This window comes from Phoca vitulina, unplaced genomic scaffold (genome assembly GCF_004348235.1).
Source record: "Phoca vitulina isolate PV1807 unplaced genomic scaffold, GSC_HSeal_1.0 scaffold9, whole genome shotgun sequence".
In the NCBI taxonomy this organism is placed as follows: domain Eukaryota; kingdom Metazoa; phylum Chordata; class Mammalia; order Carnivora; family Phocidae; genus Phoca; species Phoca vitulina.
The window spans coordinates 2,534,389-2,557,473 of NW_022589712.1; the positions used below are offsets into that span (position 1 = coordinate 2,534,389).

At 53.0% G+C, this 23,085-nt stretch overlaps 1 protein-coding gene across 1 annotated transcript; it reads left to right on the forward strand.

Annotated features, from left to right (window-relative positions):
- The first annotated feature begins 512 nt into the window (after nt 1-512).
- RNASET2 (ribonuclease T2) lies at nt 513-21,394 on the forward strand. The gene is made up of 10 exons (XM_032407490.1): nt 513-691; nt 940-1,107; nt 3,379-3,439; nt 5,105-5,160; nt 6,478-6,535; nt 9,316-9,383; nt 12,637-12,750; nt 15,760-15,805; nt 17,257-17,331; nt 18,619-21,394. Exons 2-10 carry the CDS (start codon nt 1,019-1,021, stop codon nt 18,793-18,795), a joined length of 744 nt encoding a protein of 247 aa, XP_032263381.1. The 5' UTR covers nt 513-691; nt 940-1,018; the 3' UTR covers nt 18,796-21,394.
- The last annotated feature ends 1,691 nt before the right edge of the window (nt 21,395-23,085 follow it).

The window sequence follows — 23,085 nt, forward strand, 5'->3', positions numbered from 1 at the left end:
AGCAGTCGCGCCCCAGCCCCTTTAAGACTTCAGCAGGGCCCTAGAGGGCCACCTTCTCTGCGGTGGACTTGCCGAGGCCCTGGAAGCCGGTCCTCAGCGCACCTGTCACGGGCTCTGCGCGGAACGGCCCGGAGGCGGCCCTGCCCCGCGGGATCCCAGGCGATTCACCTCCGCGAGGAAGGGCCAGGGGACACAGAGAACATCACAGAAGGCAGGCCCGGGCCGGGAGCTAGGCTGAAAGAGAAGCCTCCTCAGGGAGACAAGCAGGAGAAGGGCGAAGGGCGAAGAGCCAAGGGCCGGGATTAAGGGCGTGTCCCACCTACGGGGGCGTGTCCTGGCGGCGGGCGTCAGGGGCGTGTCTGCCGGGATTAGGGGCGTGCCCGTCTACGGGGGCGTGTCCTGGCGGCGGGCGTCAGGGGGCGTGCCTGCCGGGCCGGGGCGTGCCCGCCTACGGGGGCGTGTCCTGGCGGCGGGGCGTCAGGGGGCGTGCCTGCCGGGCCGGGGACGTGCCCGTCTACGGGGGTGTGTCTGCCGGGCCGGGGGCGTGGCCGCCTACGGAGGCCTGTCCAGGGCCAGCCGCCCAGGGGCGGAAACGCGCAGGTCCTGGAGGCCGGGCGGTGTCAACTGCGAGGTCGCGGCTGGGGTCGCGGTGCGGCGTTGGCAGGGACGCGTGCACGCCTGGGGGGCCCGGGTGAGGCGGGGGCCCTGGCAGGGGCCCCCTCGGGACGGCGGGTTTTGGGGGGGCGCCGGGGCCCCGTCCGGAAGGCGGGCTGGGGGAGGGGCCGGGGCCCCCTCGGGACGGCGGGCTGGGGAGGGGGTCCCCTCGGGACGGCGGGCTGTGGGGGGCGCCGGGGCCCCCTCGGGACGGCGGACGCCTTGGGGGTGGAGTCGGCCGCCGGCCGGTCAGAGGTGGGCTTCAGGAATTCCGTCCCTTTTCAGGGAAGCGCAGGGCCTGGCGCGGATATCTGAGAGCTGAGCATCTGTGCACGTGAGCGTGCAGTCCTGGGTGTGGGGCACGATGAAGCCTGCAGCCCCCCACGGCCTGCTGCTGAGCTCCCTCTGCCTGGCGCTGTGCTGCCTGGGCGGCGCGCGCGGGTCCCGGAGGAGGTGAGCCCGGGGCCCCTGGGCGTGGGTGCGGCGGCTCTGAGCTTCCGCGGGGGCCGGGGCCTGGGGGCGGGGCGAGGCCCCGGCAGGTGCCTGACGCCCTCCGACATTGTAGACGCGCACTTTGGGGTTAGGTTCCAGTACAACGGCGGGGGTATGGTGCTGGTTCCTCTTTTTAAGTTTCTGACGCTGGCTCTTCATCCCCCTGCCTTCCCCTTCCTCCTTTTCATTCAGGGTTGCCGCTGATCCGGGGTAAACAGGCGGTTTTGTGGAGGATTCTTGTTGCACGTTTGTAGAGGAAACCAAATTTTGAGCACCAGATTTTAATTTTTTCTTCTATTTATTTTGGGTAATGATTTCGTATTTAATAAAAGCTTTCGTACTTACATGGTAGGTGAGGGAAAAGGTGGGTTTTACTTTTTAATTAAGTGTCATTGCTGTTTTATCATCTACTTGAAAAGGTAACATTGTATTTCAGCTTTCCCCAGGAAGCTTATTTTCTGAAAAAGAGCTACGTTCATTAATGGATTAGTTTTTGCCGTCAGGTTAAGAGTGTATCATTGGAGAGGTAGTGTGGGGTGCTGGTGGAGTACCAGCCGCTGGTTCATCCAGATGTGTGACCTTGGGGCTCCCTGTGTGGCTTTGCTCATCTGTCAAGTGGACATAACAACAGCACCTGCCTCCTAAGTGTTGATTCGAGGCGAGGCAGAATGTGCTTAGAATCATGTCTGGCCAGTAGCGGTCAGTAAATGTCAGATAAAGACCTGACTCTGTAATATGTGGTCCCCGCCACCCCCATCCCTGCGTAATTCATGCACTGATGTAGTTGGACAACCACAGTGAGTGAGGCGTGGTCTGGAGGAAACGCGGCTGATTCAACCCTCCAGGACTTAAGGGGTCCGAAGGTGTTTTCCCAAGCGCTGGCTGGGTGGACAACTTGGTGACTCTCCTCTCTTCCTCTGCCTGGTGGCCTTCCTCTTTAGAACAGCTTCTGCACTGCTTTCAGGGGAGGCTTCTCTACACCCCCGCCGCTCTTGCCTGGCTTGTGTGTGGACCTTGTCTTGTAGACGTTCTGAGTCTTGATAGAGTCCTGGTAAATAGCATACTCGGGGTCTCCCTCCCTGGCCGTAGCTTGATCCTGTAGTCTCAGTTTCCACCTAAACGAGGGTTTTGCACCCAGAAAAAAGCAGTTTCTGACATTTGTCTCAGCTCTAGTTCTCATGCTGCAGCTTATCTTTTCCTTTTATACTGAGTGCAACTTACAACTAAGTTTGTGTAACATCTGAATTGTGATTCTGTACTTATTCAGCAGGACTCACCTCTTTACAGAAACCAATGTGTGAGCACTTGGTCCTGTTTTACTTTTGAGTCATTCCTTCTAAAATCTAATTTATCCTGAATTAAGTGTCTGTTTGAGTGAAGTCCCTTTGTGGCCGCTGACGTTTCCCATCTGTAGAGTGTTTTCACCAGCTATCCTTCTTGCTTCGACCTGTTTGCAGACATAGCTCCACGCCCCCTCACCTGGAGGTCCTAGAGCCAGGGGGTTTCAGGGCGTGTGGGTCATGGGGGGCATGGCCATGCTCCGGACGGAGTCTGAGGGAGCACCAAGTCTGAGGGAGCTCCGAGTCTGAGGGAGCACCGTGTCTGAGGGAGCACCATGGGGCCAAGCACCTGCACCTTCACACTGAGGGGTGTAGAGCACTAAGCAGCTCAAACTAGTTGAGGTCATGTTTTGTTGCCAAATGAACCACAAAAAAATTCAGGTTTGAGGGCCTTATGGGTTTCACAAATGTGGCTAAGGGATGACAATCCTTCTGTTTCTACACTCGTGACCAACCCTAGGAGGAAGGCACTTCAGGGCTCCTTCCCTCTGCCTCCTGGCCTCTGCCCCCACCTTTAGTGAGGCCTTCCCGGGCTTTCTGGCCTAAAATTTCAGTTCCTGTCCCCACTGCTGACATGCCTGTCCTCTTGCTTCTATTCTTTGTCACTTGTCACTGTGGGGCACCACGTGTGTTCTCTTAGCTACCGTGGTCACTGTTTCCTTCCCTGGCACGCGTGCTTCAAGAGGGTAGGGACCGGGTCCCTCTGGACAGTGCCCCCGTCCCGCGGTAGTGCCTGGGGACCAGGTGCCTCATTCACAGCGTGGCCCCATCCCACAGTAGCGCCTGGCCCATGACAGTCACTCCGTGTTTGTTGAATGCATGATGGTGTAAATGGATGGATGAATTTTTCTTTAAGCAGTTCTTGAAACATAAGTTCCTTGTCTTTTAACAGTGACAACCATGAGTGGAAAAAGCTAATTATGGTTCACCACTGGCCTGTAACAGTGTGCAAGGTGAGTTTTCCTGCCTCGACTGGCCCCGTTCGTGCATAGTGGGTTTCTGTGCCCACGTTTGCTCTCGGGCTGGCCTGTCATTCGTAGCTGTGTCTCGCTTCTGCTGCGAGGCTGCTCTCTCTGGGCCGAGGTTCCTAAACTGCACACCGCATTGTCTCCTTCTGCCTCTCGTGCTGTTGCTGTGCTCTGGCTCGAGGAGTGTGGGAGGGCGGAGAATGGAGTGGTGGTGACCAGCTTTGAGTGCGGTTGGAGATCTAGCTCTCCACCCTGGCGGTGGGGCATCGCGGGAACCCTGGGTCGCGTGGGCAGGGCCGGTGTGGAGAGCTCCCGGGCTGGGTAACACCAGAAGGTCTGCCTGGGGGCAGGGAGCAAGGTCATTTGGTGGCTGAGGCATTTCTGTGACAAAATGTGGGTGTGTCCTTGTGCACTGAAATGCATTCCTAGCTTGGGGCTTCAGAAAGGAGATTTTTAAAAAAATCTTCTGCCAGTGAAGCGTCATTGTTAGGGAATTAATTTCACTGCAGGGTGCCCATGACAAGGGGTCCCTGTACTGTGGCCCTGGTGTCATTTCGGGCAGTGGGGCTGTCTCCGGGCTTGTTCCCCGCATGAGTGACGTAGGTGTTATAGGGTGCAGTGGCTGGTCTGTCTTTCTCCACGGTCCTCGGTGCTCTGCACGGGCCTCGGGCACATGCCGGGGACTGACAGGTACTAGCTGCCCCTGGGTCTCAGTCATCCCCTTAAAGGCTCATCTGAGACACTGGACGTAGGGCCAACAGAAGACCCCCCCCCCCACTGCCCTGGCCGTGGGTCCTGACCTTGCTCTTCACCAGCCGGGCACCTGCAGGAAATGGGCCCCCTGCTTGGACTGTGCTTTCCTGAGGGATGAACCTGGGGTGTCAGGAGAGGTGAAGTATACGCCCCCCGCTCTGATCCTGCACTTTGTTGTCCTGCTCTTCTGCCCTTTCGGTCTGTGGCAGGTACCTTTCATGCCTCCTCGTGCCAGTCTCCTAAACCAGAGCCTCCCTAATTTCCAGACCAACCTGGGGCAGAGCTGCCTCCCCACAGAAGGTGATCCCCACAGGAAAGGCTTGAAAATCTGCCTGGAGCCTCACTCGTTCCTCACCAGACACCCACACCCACTTTTCATGGGTTTATTCCCCGCGGGCGCATCGGTCCTATAGCCGATACATTTCTTGATGGTTGTTTTGGAAGAACTCCCCAATTTAGCTAAAAAATTTGGAAGTCCCTAAAGAGTATGCTACTGAGCTTTTATCTCCGTGAGTTTATCTTTATTGTCCTATCCTCACCTTGGCGTTTTCGCTCCGGAGCACTCGCACTCACGTTTATATTCTGTAACGTTCACACTTACTATATCACTAACACATCCAGACCTGGCGCCTGGACCAGCTCATTTCACGGGTGCTGTGAGCCCTCAGACGTTTATTTTTGATTACACGATAAGAAAATTAATGGGCAAATAGGTGTGTTTCCATCAGATTGACTTAATTTGAGAACATATAAAAAAGGCAAAACTCAGTTTTTAATTGGTTATGTAATTGAGGACTGGGCCACTCCTTCCAGACGGAGCGCCCGCCCCCTTATTTACTGGAAGCCGCAGTAAATAAACAACGGAACCGTGATGTGCTGTCTGTCTTTCCTCTGCAGGAGGTTGAGAACGACTGCAGAGACCCTCCGGATTACTGGACCATCCACGGATTATGGCAAGCCCTAGCGCCATTCACGTTTAAACAGGAAAAAACTAGCCAACCCAAAAGTAGATTGAGGCTGGTCCTAAGAGTTACCCTAGTGATTTTTGTTAGTTTATTCAGTGGACCAAATTCTTATTTAAAATATCTTCGCTGTTTGTACAATAACCCTAATTTTGTTGTGGCTTAGTTCTGTTTTGGTGGAACAGGGACGATCCGGCTTACATCTGCTGGTAGGGACTCTGGGTCCAGGCTGGGGTCACTAAATGTAACCCTCTCATTTTATCCTTCTTTGGGGGCAATAAGTAGATGCATAAAAATAAGTAAATGCGTGTGCATTGTACATGCGTGTGTATGTGTCTACATCGTACATGGATACCCGAGTTCATCGTTCAGGTTTTGCCTGCATTTTGTGTAGTTTATTCTTCCCTCTTTGTGCGTGTATTTGTCGTGTGTAACTGTGCCCATGAGTCAGCCTGTCAAAGGGATGCCCTTGCCCAGCTGCTCCCGTGGGGGGAGGGGCCCTTCTGGCCTTTGCCCCTACGTGCTTGTTCCTCAGGAACGGGGTTCTGTGAGCAGCAAATTAGACTACGGCCCGGGGACCCGGCTCCATCCCCTCCTTTGCCACAGACTTGTCAGTGATCCCACACTGCAGTCTCGGGGAGCGAGCTTCCTCTGGTCGAGCTGATGTTCCTGCCGCTTCACTTGTAGCTGGGAGGATGGTGCACCGTGTGCCCCCGTCCCGGCAGGGAGCTGTGCTGGTTTCGGGGTGCTGGGCCGGCCTGTTGACACTGGAGACATGTTGGGGGTCTAGGAAGTAGATTCGGTGGCCTGGTGAACTCAGCTGCATCTGAAGACCGGGAGTTGACACGTCCAGAATTAGACGTGGGGAAGTAGGGAGGGGATCCATGCTTGGGATTTTAGGAAGCCGTGCTAGCTGAGCCTGGGTCATCGGCAGGCGCTCTGAGCACCGTCTGTATGCGGCGTCATTGAGCCTCATCCTCCTGTAAAGAGAGGGAGACGCGCCGCGGCCCGTGGGCACGGAGATTGGCAGAGGGCAGAGACTTCAGGACCCGGCCTGACTCCCGAGCTCCCCCGACCGGCTTGTTTCGTTTGCTTCCGGGGAGGGAGTCGTCGTGTGCCTTGCTCCTGGGCGGATTCTCTGACCGCCCCTACCTGAGCGTTCTTTATTAAGTGACTCACATGGCCTTAGCGTGTCTCTGCCTTTGCTCCCGCAGATGCTCCTGCAGACGTTAATGAAGTGCTTCCTCCTGCATTGGGAGCTCATCTCAACCAAGACTAATTGCTGTTGTTTTTCATTTTAATTTCAAGGCCCGATAAAGCAGAAGAATGTAATGGATCATGGCCCTTTAATTTAGAAGAGATTAAGGTAACACTGTTCGTTATGTCACTACTGCGGATACCACGCGGTTAACTCCTCAGAAGTGCACCCTCAAGGGCATGCTTTCAAATGAGGAATCACGATCCTATTCACCAGGATTCAACCCCTGGCACTTTTTCCGGATTTATGGATCCCTAAAACAATCCCACACATTAAATCCAAACTAACCTTTCTCCCCTGCCCGGGGCCCACAGCACTAGAAGTGAACTGTGAAGTGACAGCAGACGAGGGTGAAGCCGACCCTGACTGCCCCCCGCCAGGCCACGTCAGTCCCGGGTCCCCTGTGCCTCCCGGTCAGCATTTCTAGACCTCTCTGGCTTGGAGGACAGGCACAGGGTACCACACCTGTCCTTCCTGGCTGTGGGCGGGTGGGTTTCCAGGTAGGGCCTGTGCGCAGAAAGGAAAGGATGGGCCCTCCCAGCACAAAGGCCTGTGTTACCGAATAGCCCAGGGAGCGGCTTTTACCCGCAATGCTAGCAGACACTCTCTTGAGACACTTCGTTGTGCATGTAACCAGTCATCTGTCAGGGAGCAAGTACCTGGACTTACAGGGTAGGGCCTCCCTGAAAACATGAGATGGCATCAGGATCTGCTAGAATGAGGGTCCTTCCCATGAATATATGGCCCCCAAAAGGGCAAGGCAGGAAGTTCCAAACCCTTCACACGTTCTAGTCCACGTGGTATTCTTTTCTCCTCTTTCCTTCCTGTAAGGGCCTTCACTGGCATGAACCCAGAGGCCTGAGTCTGAGGACTGTCTGTAAGAATTATTAGTGTACCCCAAAGCCTGGCAACGTCTCATTCCTCAGACCCACATCCCCCTTCCCAGACTCACTGCAGCTTGCCTAATACCGCAGGGGTGTTCCTGGTTAGAGTCTCGTGACCCGACAGCGGAATTACAGATTCACTGACAGTGTACTGAGTGCCTCTAGCTTTCCCGCCCGAGAGGGAAAGAGCCCGGATGCCACGCTGGCTCGCATGAGAGCTGGTGTGGGGGACGGGCCAGGGCTGAAGAGCTGAGTAGGCAGGGGCCGTGGGAATGGAGAGCAAGAGGGGAGCCCAGAAGTCGAGGAACAGGGCTCGGTGACTAGCTGGGAGAGAAGCTTCCCGTGGGGCTCTGGGTATGGGCTTTGCTGGGGGTGTCCTCCTTCCTGACATCGGGGCGCTGGCGGGGGAACCGGGCTTTGGTGGGTGTGTGGTGGACAGTCAGCTTTGCATGTGTTGAGTTTGAAGTGCCCTGGAAACATCCCGGTGGGTTACGTGTGTCTGTCACAGGAGCTGTCTGGGCTAGAGATGAGCTTTGGTGTGATCAGCGCATAGGTGGTATGAAGCCCATAGGTGTGAACGTGGAGGGGGTGGGGAAGCAGGGCCGAGCCTGGAGCAGAGATTGGGGGGGGGGGGGGAGGGGAAAAAGCGGCCGGGGGGGGGGGGGGGGGGGGGGAAGCCAGGAGGGGGGGGTTCGGGAAGGAGCACTAACAGGGTTCATAAAAGGAAGGCTGAAAATGCCCTTTCAATTGAGTGGCCTGCTGGGCAAGGTGGGGAGGTGGCCGCAAGCCACTCTTTGTTCAGAACACTGCTGGGTTACTTGCTCTGTCCCAGAAAGCCCAGTTTAGCGTTGGTCCCCTACGAAAGTGGCCTACTCCCCCCTCCTGTGGGACTGTTGGGAGCTGAAGCCAGAGTGTGGGAGGTGCAAGACGGGGGCACATGGAGACAGTGAGGCAGACTGCTTCCTGGGAAGTTTGGCCGTGGGAGCGTGAGGACAAGGCTTACGAGGCAGGGGACGCGAGGGGTGTCCAGTTGTCCGGTGACTGGCGGGTAGTGGGGGGTGATGGCAAACAGGGGAAAGCGAGGTCGCCCTGAGTTTGTTTAGACACTGTTTTAAGTGAACCTTGTTTTTGGTCCAGTGGGTTTATAGAAATTGAAAAGTAAACCCGAACGCTGTGCAGTTTAGGGCAACTATCTGTATCGTACAGCGCGCCCAGCCCGGATGAGCTCCTCTTGGGGGAAAGAGAACCTGAGTTTTGTGGTGTGTGTTTTAATTAGTAGATGCTACTTTTTACAGCAGTCTCAGAAACCTAAAGCAGAAAAATTAAGTGGCAAGTGCAGAGTTCCCACGTATGTCCCCCGAACACACAGACCGTGTCCCCTGTGGTTGACACCTTGCATTCATGCGGCACACTTGTCACAGGATGGATACTTCATCGCTAGCAGACATTGCGCCGTTCCCAGTAGGCTCGCTCTGTGTCACAGAGTCTTACGGGTTTTGACAGATACGTAATGACGTGCATCCCCCGTTATACCGTGCAGAGGCGTCTCACTGCCCTAAAATCCCTCGTTCTCCCACTATCCCCCTCCCTCCCCCAGCCCCTCACACCGCTGACCCTTCACTGTCTCTGTACTCTTGTCTTTTCCAGAGTAGCTCACATCGGGACTCACAGCCTTTTCAGATTGGCATCTTCCACTCAGTGATACGCATGGAAGGCTCTCCATGTCCTTTCATCGCTTGATGGCTGGTTCCTCGTTAGAGCTAACATCCCCTTGTCTGGGTGAACCACTGTGTGTTTACCCACTCCCCTCTGCAGACTCCTATTTTCCGATGCACTTTCATGATTAGTCAGAGTTCACTTTTATATGTGTTGTAAGAAATAATTTTACTCACCTGAGTGTTATTGCTTAACAGAGGTCAGTTCTTTTAATGTATTGGTTTATCAGATTTGCCTTCTAGGTTTTGAGCTGTTAGGTCCTACACAGATTTTCTTTTTTATGCACAGGACCTTCTGCCCGAAATGAAGATATACTGGCCGGACGTGATCCATCCACTGAATCACAGCCACTTCTGGTGAGTGCGGGAGCGCCACAGCCTCGGGGGCCCCGTGCGGGGCTGGGGGCGCGGGGACAGGCCACGGGGCCGCCCTCCTGAGGCGCGGATGTGTGAACACCTTGTATTTGGGATGCCATTTTCAGGGCCTTTCTCCAATAGATAAAAAATGTGGGCGAGGGGCGCCCGGTGACAGTCAGTTAAGCATCTGACTCTTGATCTCAGCTTAGGTCTTGATCTCAGGGTTGTGAGTTCGAGCCCCACGTTGGGCTCTGTGCTGGGTGTTTGAAAAAAAAAAAAAAAAAATGCAGGCAAGTGGAATTTATAGAGTTGCTCTTAATCCACTATTTCATTCATCACTTTGTTTTAGACTCTCCTTTCCTGTGGTTTCACTAAGCCAAATACATGGGTACCTAAGGGGCAGTCGCTTCAACGCAGGCAGGAGAGAATGTTTCTTAAAAGACTTTGTGCTGTTGTCTCGAGATACATCAAGAAAGAAGAAGAGGCGCTTCAGAAGATCGTCGTCCCGTGCTACGACTTAGGGAGGACAGGGTGAGGTCCCACCTGCGGCTCGATCCGCAGAAACATCTTTAAGTGTGGTGGGAGCTGAGCCAAGGAGAAAAATGCTGTTTAACTCAAGATAGCTTTTTAAGTCATTGCTTTTGAAGAAGGTAAAATTAACATTCATTTACATTATATTAACCGAAAATAATTATTATCTCTGCCTCGCCCCAGTGTGGCAGTTTATAGTTCACATTGCAGTTATTCAGATTTTGTCCAAAATGATTAATTCAATTTGGAAATATTTGTGTGTAGAACATTCAGGAAAGGAATTAAGTGTAGACGGAAGCTTTCTGAAACCATGGAGGGGCACTGGGTGCCTGTCCCCCGGGCTCCCTGGTGCTTAGGCCGACAAGTGTGGCAGGGGCGTGGCTCTGGGGTGCACCCCCCGGGTCTCTTCAACCGGAGAAGCACTCAGAGTTAGGGAGGGGAATGGCCCGGGTCTCCGACACATGTTCTGCACAGCTGCATTCCAGAGGACGCTTTCCCAGAACTTGACGCCTGCATGAGCTGGAGTGGGGGGATGGGGGAACGCAGGGGAAACCCTCTACAGTGCTTCACAGTGCACGTAAAATGCCGAATCTGTGCGAAGTATGCAAAGTATAGTTTCCACTTGTTCCGATGTGTTCCATGACACCATCAGTCAGATTGTTGTTGCCAGGTGACTTAACAATAAATCAACAAATACCCATAAAGAAGGCGGTCCGAGTTGGTCCTTGAACATGAAATCCAAGTACTGCGGGCAGAGTACACATGTGTTTGTGCTCTGTAAAGGCAAAATGATACGTTTTCAGGTTGGATAGTAAGTAGCACATCTAAAAACTCTTGTTGTAAACTCAGAGGTGACTATCCCGCTCTCCTTAGTATTTATGCTCCCAGAGCACCCGAGTACAGGGCAGTCACCGTCACTGGCCCCCTGCGTGCGGCGTTGGGTCATGCTTCCCTGTTGCCCAAATTCCCTTTGCTGTGTGAGTTTCTATAGGGTCCTAGAGGCACTCGGGCCTGTCCACCTCGGCTTCGTCGTTGGGGGCTGGGGATGGAGGAGGGCTCCTGTCCGAAAACTGTCTTCTTTCATCCCAAATAGGAATCAAGTATGCAGAGTACACGGTCTTGGTATTACTTTATGCTTGAGATAATTCTCTAAGATTAAATCTATTCATAAAATTTGCCATATTGAAAAATACCTTGGACAGAGCCCCCTGCAAAGTAGGGTTTCTGTTTGTTTTTGATGCTTGTACAAAGAAGGATGAGAGTTGAGGGAGGCCCAGTTTGGCGAGCAGCCTCACTGTCCTGGGCCTCGACATCCCAGAGAAGCCCCCACCTCTCATCCCGGAGGGCGGCCCCCGGGCCTGCTCGTGTGCCCTCCTGGCGGGTGAGAGGGCCACAGGATGGGCACCCCTGCCTGGTAACTGACCATTTCGTGTTAAATGCAAACTGTCCAATTCCAGGTGATGTGGGAGTCATTGTTGGATGTACGCTAACAATGCTCTAGTAGATTCTGATCCTTAAGCTAAGCTTGATCCAAACGTAATAGTAACTGACATTTGTTGAATATTTCTTATGTGCTGGGAATGGCACGAAGCTCTTCGCTCCGCCAGCACCCTGTACGACAGGTTCTAGAATGATTCCAGCTCCACAGAAACGAGGGCGTCTGTAATTTGGGTTCCATTTTCATCTAGTCGGAAAGAAACTCCTTTTTCTACTCTGTAGAAATAATTCACCCCAGAAACCGTGGTAGATGAAGAAAGGTAGCTGTTCCCACGCCATTTTCTTGGGCTGGAGCGACTTGTCATTTAACACTGGCCCTGTGGACGAGCTTTACTGACGCATCAGTGTCCGTTCAGATGACACTTCTGTAAGACAGCGTAGGACCCCTTCACGAATGCCCCTTCCATTTTCCCGCACTAACGATGGCTACCATCCGACTCGACAGCGTCCGCGAATGTGAAGGCGGCGCACCCCACGTTTGTGGGGTCTTGGGATGGCGCCGCAGCGCAGCCAGAGGGGCCCCGGCTGTGGAGTCCAGAGTGCCATTCGGGTGCAGACTCTGGGACTTCCTGGCCGAGTGGCCTCAGCAGGGCGCCTCGCTAGCCCCTCTGCCTCAGTTTCCCCATTTCTAAACCAGCAGTATTGTTGCCTTGCAGAAGAATGTGAAATTTCCTAGTTAACTGCAATAAAACATGGGGAATTGTTATCAACAATATTCTTCTCAAATCCATATTGCTGTTCGCGTGTTCTGTTAGAGTTCTGTCTGTGGGCGGATGAGGACACGTCGTGATGGGCAGAGGCGGAGATGGGGAGGGGGCCCGCGGCGTTTCTCTTCTCGGCTAGCTGCTTAGAAAGGACCGGTCGGCGTCCCTGTGAAGCAGAACACCCGGGCCCCGTGATGGCTGGGTGCCTGCCTGCGTGGGGGCGCTTTGTTTTTCCTCAGCCGTGGTTCGTGCTGAGTCACCGAAGTGAGTTGTCCCTGACTGGCAGGGAGGGGCTGCAGGGAGATGGAGCACCCTCTGGAGACCGGACCCTGTCCCCTGGGGCCTCGTTCCCACGCGCAGGGGGCTCACGAGTCGTGCCCGTTGCGCATAAGGAATCTTAGCCTCTTTCTTCGTAAAAGAAACAACGTGCATGCGAATATCCTGTCCTAGGTGTGAACTCTTCGTTGTGAATCTGTTTCATGACTTTTAACCGGAGATTGTTTATTAAAACGCTCTCCCAGGAAGCACGAGTGGGAGAAGCACGGCACCTGTGCCGCCCAGGTAGACGCCCTCAACTCGCAGAAGAAATACTTCGGTGGAAGCCTGGACCTGTACCGGGGGCTGGAGCTTAACAGGTAGGGGGCCCCCTGGGGCCTGGCCCTCCCAGGCCATGGAACCGTCCTGAGGAATCCTAGCATCTCCCACCCAGCCTTGCAGGTCAGTCTGGGCCTCGGAGACGTAGGGCCCTGTCTGGGCTCGGACGTCATCGGACGGTGAGTTGGCCCGAGGAAACAAGACTGACCAGGGCACACGTCTTTCAGCCGGGATTTCTGACGAAAGTCTATTGCATTAACACGGCAGGTTTTGTAAAGACCGCGCATCACTAAGTGTTTGGATCTCTGCTCTAGTGTTTCTGGAACAAGCAGGAGGAGGTGGTAGGCAGGGGTCCTCGGAGCCTAGAAATTACCCAGACCCAGAACTCGTAAAAACCCCCTCCAGATGGCCCTGCTGAGGGCCAGGGCCCCGCCTGCTCATCCCGCCCGGCCGTGACTGAGAGCTGGGGCTGAGGCTGGCCGTCCGCTGTCTGAGCATTTCTGGTGACCAGGTGTGTGGGCAATTCTTGCTTTTCTTCATTTAAGTGGTCACATAATAAACCTGTGACCTTGTTTTAAAGACCAGGACAGGAAATTAGATAGTTTGCTTTAGTTAGAAGAAGCCAGAATCCTATCAAGCGCCTCTGCTAGTCACCTGTGTTTAAGCTTGTGAACCACATCTGCTTAGAAGATGCGCAGGCCCGCATCCGTTCTCTGCACATGCGCTCTACTGCCCCGGCCTATAGAGGCGCAGCCGGCCCCCCGTGTCACTGGGATCCGGGGGGGGGGGGGCGAGCGCCCGGGGGGAGGACAAGACTGCCTGAACTACGCCCTGCAGAGGAGGCCTCAGAGCCACGTGTCCCTGGATCCTGCGGCTGCCACTGGCCCGTTGTGCACCGTGTAGGTTCTGCGTCTCCGTGCCGGGAGGTGACGGAGGGGTCCCCGCAGGTTCCCACGCCTTCCTGCTCTCGGACCGCAGGACTGAGGACCGCCGCTCAGGGGGGTACACACCAGCCGGCGCCCCGGCTCCCGCGTGCCGGGCTTCTCTGCAGCTCTTCTCACAGCAAGAGCAAGACCTTTGGGAACATTTCCTCACCCCAGAAGTGTAGCTGATACCCAGTCCGGACATCCCGGTGAGGGCTGCCTGGGAGAGTTTCCGCGGTGCAGAGTGGCGGAGCGGGGTCCACTCGCGGGCCGTCTGCAGAGAGGAGGCTGCCCCAGGTTTTCCTGACGCCTGAGCGGCGCGAGGTCCGGCTCACTGCCCAGGCCCGGTTCTGCTCAATCAGGAAAAGGGCAGTGAATGGGGACTGCTGAAAGGCTTTATATAAAACATCTCAATAATTCATCCTTTCATCCGACAACTGTTTAGGAAGCACCTCCTGCTTACACTTTCTGAATGTCTGTAGCTCTCCGTGCACACACGCGGGTGCAGGATCCCCAGTGCTGGGGTCACTGCAGCTCGGGCAAGGCCATCACCACTGCTGGGGGCGCCTGCTTATTCCTCCTGCAGAAACGTGCGCTCAGGGCCTGCTGAGCACAACGCTCTGCGGGGGTATGAGGTCTGTTAGGCTACCTGGGAATAGGGTTGTAGAGAAAGTATATTCCTTCCCCGTTCCTCCAAGGAAAATCTAAAATCTCAGTGCTCACAAAATTAGCAAGTCAAAACATAAGATCCCTTGTATTTTTCTCTGTTATAAACCCTTACCACAGATTATCTTTTTCTCAGAGGGAAGCCTGTCATGTTATCATAAACTAGCAGTGTTTTATTCACTTTATAATATGAAGGTAGCAAACCTGAAAAATGCAAAGTATCGTGAACCGAAGATCTTGGATAACCCACAGACACGGGCCAGGGAATTAATGCCAATCTAATCTTAACGCCATAGAAAATATTATAGACTAATCTGGGCTGAATGCCAGGCTTCCCCAAATATTTCTCTCTCTCTGCCTCACTTCCTTGGTGACCTGACTCTCGGGCTCTTCAGCAACACTGCCCAGTAGAAAAATAATGCAAACCATATATGTAACTTAAAATTTCCTAGTACCTCATTAAAAATAGCAAAAAGAAACCAGTGAAATTGATTTTATATTATTTAACCCAATGTATCCAAAATAGTGCAACTTGAAATAAATATTTAAAATGTGCAAAGTTTTGCATTTCTAGAGCCAGAGCTTTTGAAATCTGGTGTTTACGCTGTGCAGATAGCATGAGGACAGGCCGTGGGCACGTTTATTTCTAGGCTCCGAGGACCCTTGCCCACCACCTCCTCCTGCCTGGGCCAGGAGCGCTACAGCGGAGACCCAGACACTTGGTGGTGTGCTGTCTTTACAAACACTGTCTTGTTAACACAATATATACTGTTGCCAGAAATCACAGCTGGAGGAGGCATGCCCAGGACAGTCCGGTTTTCCTCGGGCAGACTCATCTGACGATGTCCGTGTCCAGAGAGGCAGCCCGGGTCTCACGTCTGTTCCGGGTGGTCATAGCCCCGATAATCCAGGGAGACGTGATGGAGGCTCGAGTGTTGTTTTGGGACTTTTAATCTGAGAATTGTTTATATTGTGCTCCATCATTTAACAGGTAAATTAGTCATATGGTATTTTGATGGGATAGCTGGTCAAAACCATATGCTTTAGGAAATGATTCAAGTCTGTGGGTGTTGAATGTATTTAAAGATTTGACCAAGTGTGGTTTTCTAGGATAAGCCTGGAATCCAAAATCAGTTGCTAACTATCTTTTGAAGCATGCTTGGCAAATAGGTGGTAATGTGTGTGCCAAGTCCAGTGGGTACGGGCCATCTGGCCACTGTCGAGAAGGGTCCGGGTGCTGGAGAGAGAGCCGCGGTGGGTGCGCTGTGGGGAGGGGTGGTCAGGGAAGCCCGAGTCCCAGTTGTGTGTTGTCCTTGCTCACAGATTTATTGCTGAAAGCAATAGAAAATAAGTACTTTCTTTTAAGAGTATCTTCATTTTTATTAAGAAATATATTTTAAAAGAACAAGAAAGGAAAATGTATGATATTATACAGCTAATTTTTTTTAATTTAAATTTTAGCATGCTCCAAAAATTGGGAATAAAGCCATCTATCAATTACTACCAGGTAAGTCTTGCTTTCAGCTTCATAACCGAATGTGTGTCTGCCACGTGAGGACACCTAGCATCCCACCCACGGTAGAGTGTCTGCAGCCTGAGCACCGCACTTGGGTTTTAAAGTGACTCGAACAAGCCCTCTCCTATTTGACTATTATGTTTCCAAATAGGCTTTATTTATATCTTGTTTCCCAGTGCACATTGTGATCTGAAAGCTGCATAAACCTTGAAGCCGAGGTTCACGGTCCCTCGGTGAGAATGTGTTCCAGGCTCGCACAGGGCAGGGGAGTAAGTGGTTTGAAAAGCACATTCCATTTTATAGTATTTTGTTTGAGGAAGAAGCATAAGATTTTTTTTGTTTTCATGATAAAACTACAGAAATTTAAACAGACCAGATCTTACTGTCTGGTAAGCATATGCAAAAGATAACTGTTTTCCACCCAGGATAGCCTGTTTTCATAAAGGGAGTCTTACTGGCTCACGGCCCGGCGGGTTCCTTTACTGTCCCCCGTGGTCACCCTCCGTGGGCAGGTGTCCCACGGAGAGACACTGAGTGACCCTCGGAGCCTGAAGTACTTCCCCTGGTCCTTTGCACAGTAAGCTTGCTGACTCCTGCGTTAGAGAACCTGATGTGTTCTCTACATAAGCTGATTTAATCTCCTGGGATTAAAAAAAGATTAAAGTTACTGATTTTAGCAATCCCTGGTTTCCAGGCTCCTGGCTGCACACCGAGCTGTCATTTAGGTCTCCTGACTGTGAAATCAGTCGGCATTTCTGCTGCGCTCTGTGACATCTGTGCTCCACCCTGTAGCCGGTTTCCGCTTGATCTTGATCTTGATCAGATCTTGACCTTCCGCTTGATGTCCTGCCTGCAGCGAGAGTGGGGCTGGGAGGGAACAGTGACCCTGGGGAGACAGTGTCAGCTGCCCCAGGAGAGAGAGGGTTTGCAGGGCCCCCTTGGTCCTCGGGGTTCATGTTCAAGCAGGTAGGGGGACTGTGTTTACATTTTTGCCCAGAATGTGTCTATCAGAGAACGGATTTCGATGACAGTAAAAGCACCAAGGACAACTAACGTCTTGAGCTCCCTGTCTGTGCTGCAGGCACTTTGTTAGGTTCAGAAGCAGCAAGATGTGAGCTCAGACAGGAGTCCTGGCCCGTGAAAGTTGGTCTGATCTATTGCACGCAGCACCTACGTTCTGGGTGTGGACAGAAGCTCAGGGCAGGGGGGAGGGTGGAGACTGTGGAGCACGTGGGGGCCACTGTGGTCTGAGGGTGGAGCCCAGGTGGCTGACGGCCTGTCCCCGGGGTCTCGTCCGCGAGCGCGGAGTGCCGGGAGGACTGTGCCCTGTGGTCTGCTGTGCGTGTTTGTGAGCGCGGAAGCCGGAGTGTCCCGTGTGCATGGGGTGGACCCCTTACACTGCCTCTGCCCGAGTATTTCTAATGCATTTTATTTCATTTCAGATTTCAGATATTAAAGACGCCCTTGCCAGCATATACGGAGTCGTACCTAAAGTCCAGTGTCTCCCACCGAAACAGGTCAGAGGTGCTGTGCTATGTTTTGTTGCTCTTTGTCTTTATCGAGAAGACAGGTTAACGTTGTCAGCGTCTGCGTGCTCATCACGGAGTTCCCAGGGGCAGAGATGTGTGTGCGCGTGTGTGTGGGAGTGTGTGTGGGAGTGTGTGCATACAGGTAATGCCGTGTGCGCTTTAAAATCGCAGATGGTTAGACACGGATCCGAAGGGACACAGGGCGTCCCTGTTTACAGCGGCATCATGTACAATAGCCAGACTGTGGCAGCAGCCCAGGTGTCCACCGACGAATGCGTGGATGAAGACGTGGTGTATACACAATGGAATGTTACTCAGCCATAGAAACGAATGAGATCTTGTCATTTGCAACAACATGGATGGAGCTGGAGAGCATGATGCTAAGTGAAATAAGGCAGTCAGAGAAAGACAAGTACCGTATAATTTCACTCATATGTGGAACAAGCAAAGGAAAAACAGAGAAACAAACCAAGAAACAGACTCTTGACTCTAGAGAACACACTGCTGGTCACCAGAGGGGAGGGGGTGGGGGGATGGGGGCCTCGGTGATGGGCTGAGGAGGGCACTTGTGACGAGCACCGGCTGTTGATGGAAGTGATGAATTGCTGTATTGCACATCGAAACATATATGACACTGTATGTTAACTGTACTGGAATTAAAAATTCCACACACACACACACACACACACACACACACACACACACACACACACTGTTCGTCGATGCCATGCTCGAATAGGGTTTGTTTTCTTGAGGCTTCTCCCCGACAAGAACACACGGGCTCTGGCAGGGACGGTGAAGGAGGCGAGTGTACGAAACATTTCTAAGTTAGGGATTTTCTCAGGCTTTCCATTGTTAGTCTTAGTCGTCTTAACCGTAGATACTTGTCTAGTGTGTACAGGGCCTGTAGTTTCTTTTGTCAGCTTCGATAGAGACTTAAATCCTTTGAGCAATAGGGTCCTTTGACCCATTTATTCTGCAAAACGTCTCCCGATGCCGTGATGCATATGCGGGCACAGAGGTGCACGTTCCTCAGGTTCAAGCGGTGTCCCCTCCCCCGAGGCCACCAGGCTGGCAGGGGGACATCTGGGTGAGGACCCGGCGGCGAGCCCTGCAGCCCCCTGCCGGTCGCTGCTGGACAGAGTGGGGGGCCCCCGCTCGTTGCTGGCCCCCAGAGTCCCCCCTTGTCTCTTCAGATTCTGAGACTTGATGACCACAGAACAGGTGATCCTCCGAGATCCAAATTCTCAGACGCCCCTCATTTTCTGTGTTTAGGGTGAGGAGGTGCAGACGATCGGTCAGATCGAACTGTGCTTCACCAAGGAGCTGCGGCTACGGAACTGCACGGAGCCGGGGGAGCCCGGGGGGGCCGGGGGGGCCGCGGGCCCGGGGCTGGAGGTCTGCGAGGACGGCCCGGCCTTCTACCCCCCGCCACAGCAGACGGCGCCCTGACGCCCACAGGCCACGGGGATGTTTTGAAAAGCTGGAGAGATGCACAAAGCGCTGCCCGTCGGAAAGCGGCTGCCAAGTGGAACGTGGCGTCTGCCAGCGTCGCTGCTGCCAGGCTCTTCTGTTCCGCGTGTCCCTTCACGCCCGTGCGCTGACGCTGCACCTGTGAATCTGGGCTGAATATGGGTGCGGCGGCAGAAAGGAAGCCTCCCACACCTCGGTGGAGGCTTTGTGGTTGGAATAAAGGATACAGATTTTCTTTCTTTCTCCCTTATTACGCTCTTTGGCGCCCTGGGCGCGGCAGGCCCCCTTGGAGGTGGGCACACGGTGGGGATTCAGAGCGGCTCGCCTGCCCCTCCAAGCAGGTGGCCTTCTTGGCGTGGGGGTCGCGCGGGGCCTGTTCTCAGGCCGGGATCAGGCCAGCGGCGGGTGGGCGTCTCGCCTCCTAGCTCGGAACGTGTTCACCCGCGTCCCCTCGGTGGCCTGGCGCGGGCAGGGGAGATGCTCCGGGGGGCTGCAGGGGACCTGCCAGCCAGCGTCCCCACCCAGTCGGGGGCTGCACAACCTCAGCCCAGACCCTGTCTGGGTTCCTTTCTGAGAGGAGGTAGCCCAGCCGCAGCCTGGTGGGGCCGCTGATGAATCAGGATGCAAAGCGCGCAGTGACACAGTGTAGCCCTGGGGGGCAGCGCCCCCTCCCTGTCCCCGGAGACTGCGCCCTTCCCTTTGTGCAGGACGACGCGGCTCCCCCCGCCGACGGACAGGCTCTCCCCCTGCTGCACTGAGGCTTTGTCTGCGAAGTGAGGACACCTGACGGTCTGTGAGATGGAAACCCTCGGAACGTGACTCCCCCTTGGTCTCTGCCCTTCCGGGACGTGTTTGGCTGTGGGGGGTAAAATACGACCCATCTATTTGTCTCAATCTGGTTGATACTGTCCTAGTTCTTTTATTTATCAAACACTTGAAATAGAATTGACTCTGTGTACTTCAGAACACTAACTTACTTAATCCTAAGAACAGCCATATTTTCAAAATAACCCTGTCTCTAACAAAAAAACCTGTTGAATTGAAGGGCTATAAAAGGTCATGCTGTGAGGAATAACTGATGTTTCCTTTCACGTTTTAGAGTTAGTGTTAGTGAACAGGTAGGCATGACTGATCCTAATAGCAAGCAAGAAGATTTTTTAAAAGATGCTGGATTTCTCATCAGAGCAAGTCCTAATTTTATTGCCCCACAGGGTAAATCTCTGTATGTTCCCACGGCTGCTGTAACAAAGGACCACAAACAGAGTGGCTTAAAACAACAGAAATTTATTCCTTTATGGTTCTGGAGGCCAGACCTCTGAGACTAAGGCGTGGGCAGGGCCGCGCTCACTCTGAACACTTGCAGGGGGGACCCTTCTTTGTCTCTTCCAGCTCCTGGCAATCCCCCACAGGTGGAGGCTTCATTTCAGCCCCGGCCTCTGCCCTCCTGTGGCTTCTCCCCATGTGCCTGTCTGTGTCAGATCTCCCTCTCCTTTCTCTTGGAACGACACCAGTCATACTGGACTAGAGCCACCCTAACAACCTCATTTTGACTTGATTACATCTGTAAAGACCCTATTTCCAAATAAGGTCACACTCACCAGTCATGGGGATTAGAACCCACAACACGGACCACGGACAAGACCTGTCTGGCCGCTGGCCTCTGTATTCTGTACAGTATGGCTGACGCGCTGTGATGCCGTTACCCCAAGGAGGAGCCCATTGGAAAATTATCCTCCTATGAAAACGAGGAACCTGGGAATTGTTGGAGAGGAGATCTCTGAAGGCTCTCAACACGCTTTAAAACCCACGCAGTAAAGATGGCTTACTTGATCAGGGCCGAAGAGATTTTTTAAGCAAGATTGAGGTTATCCTTTGTAACATGTACCTTTCTGGTAATGCACAGGCTACAGTGAGAAAACATTTAACAGGTTCTCAGCAGGTCCGATCAGGATGTGAATAGTTACAGCCCAAATGGAACTTGAAGTGGGTGCCCTGTTGGGGGCCAAGGGCAGGCTGCCCCCAGATAGGTCACTTCGGCATAAAGATTATTTTGAGTTATAAAGGAATCAAAACCCAAATTTGGAAAAGCTCCTTGCCTCCCCTTCAAGAACGTCCAAAAAAAAAAAGAATTTGGTAGGGGCCCTGCTGCTCTTGGAAGAGAGCTGTCTCCCTATGAACCAGGGGTGGAAGACCGGGGGGAGGGCCAGCGCCCTGCTTGATCAGAGTCTCCTAGTCCCAGTGGGTCTTTGTGGCCCAGCAAACATTTGTTTACCAAACATGTGCTCATTTTCCTCTTCCTGTGAATTGCATTTCTTCCTGGAAGTCCCAGACCCCTGCCCCCTTCTTACTTCAGAATGACACATACACCTCATTTTGCTGGTCTCTGGAATTTCTAGGTCTGGGTGGACTTCCCGTGTGTACACTATTAAATCTGATTTTCTCCTGTTAATCTGTCTCATGGCAACTTGATTCTTAGTTCAGCTAGAAGGGCCTTTGAAGGGGACAGGAATTCTTGCTCCTGGACAGCTGACAGATGCATAAATAAACTTCTGGGAGAGAGAGAAGGGCACGAACAGCCAGGCCCTGGCCAACAGGAGATTAGAGAGGACATGATAGTCGAGAAGGGCCAGGAAGGTTAGTTCTATGGAGAAGGTTTGCTAGGATATGTCTCAGCGGATCATTCCGGATCCATTTCTCCTGGCATACCCAGTAGGTCCTTTCAATTATGTACATCCATGTCTTTTATCTCTGGAATGTCTTTGAGGGTTATAATTTTATTTTTTAAATTTTATTTATTTTTTGAGAGAGAGAGAGAGCGCCCTCGCAGAGGAGACAGGAGGGGCCGAGGGACAGAGAGAATCTTAACCAGGCTCCACGCCCAGTGTGGGGCCAGCCGCGGGGCTCAGTCTCAGAACCCTGAGATCATGACCTGAGCTCAAATCAGGAGTCAGATGCTTAACCAACTGAGCCACCCAGACGCCCCTGTAAATTTTATTTTTTTTAAAGATTTATTTATTTATTTTAGAGAGAGAAAGAAAGCCTGTGCGTGAGTTGGGGGGAGGGACAAAGGGAGAGAATCTCAAGCACACTCCCCGCTGAGCCTGACATGGGGCTGGATCTCACAACCCTGAGATGATGACCTGAGCTGAAATCAAGAGTTGGACGGTCGCCCAACTGACAGCTACACAGCGCCCCATCAAGGGTTATCATTTTAAAGGGTAGTTTTGTTACATTGTTATAATTTTCTTCTTCAGGGACACCATTTATACATTATAGAGTCTTAAACTTCCTCATAACTTACCGCCCATTTGATGTGGTTTTGGAGTGATGTTGGGATCTGGACCCAAGGGCCAAGAAAGAATTCTTGAGACGTCTTTGGTGCAAAAAGGTGGTCTTATTAAAGCACAGGGACAGGACCCGTGGGCAGAAAGAGCTGCTGCCCCAGGACTGTGAGGAGCAACTGATTATGGACTTTGGGGTTGGGGAGGTAAAGACAAAGGGACGTTTCCAAAAGGACCTTGATCTGCTAAAGAAGACTCACAGGATCCAGGAGGCCTGGCTCTTGTCAAGCTGAGGTGGTTTTTCCCTCTAACAAAGCATCAGCATGAAGACAGTTGGGAGTTTCCTGGAGGAAGGTTCTGCTCTGCGTGCCTCGGGATCTGTCAGTGGGCTGCAGGTTATCAGCACATTTAATTTGATCTATTTCCCTCTGCCTTTGTTGCCCACATCACACTGACAACTACCTGAGACAGGCAAGGTAACCTTCCTCCAGGAACTCAACTGCCTTAACGTGAACACCTGGCTAAGGGCAAAACGCAACCTTAGCTTGACATCAGCCGACCTCCAGGATACTGCAAGTCTACTTTCACAAATGCCAGTGCCCCCAAGATGTATGCTGGCAATCATCCTTCAAGCATATGACCCACTGATAGACATCTGTAGGGTCTCATGACTAAGGTTTTACTAGACAGTAGTAAATGCCCCCTCAGGGTCCTGGAAACCTTGCTTCCAAATGCCTCAGAGGCTCTCCCTAACCCCCTCCCAACTGAAAGTATATAATCAGCCACTCCTGCCCACCCGGTGCGGCTCCTTCTGCCCACGGGTCCTGGCCCCATACTTTAATAAAGCCACCCTTTTTGCACCAAAGACGTCTCAAGAATTCTTTCTTGACTGTTCACCCCCGAACCCCAACACTTCACATCAGTGACCACTAGAGTGAAAACACAAACCTTCCGAAGTACCAAAATCAATTTTTCACAAAACAAAAAG

Bases quoted from the DNA above. Each gene is read 5' to 3' on its own strand.
- RNASET2 (XM_032407490.1), top strand. From the start codon at position 1,019: ATGAAGCCTGCAGCCCCCCACGGCCTGCTGCTGAGCTCCCTCTGCCTG. The intron at 6,536-9,315 runs GTAACACTGTTC...TTTTATGCACAG, and splicing joins TTAATTTAGAAGAGATTAAG to GACCTTCTGCCCGAAATGAA. The intron at 17,332-18,618 runs GTCAGAGGTGCT...TTCTGTGTTTAG, and splicing joins AGTGTCTCCCACCGAAACAG to GGTGAGGAGGTGCAGACGAT.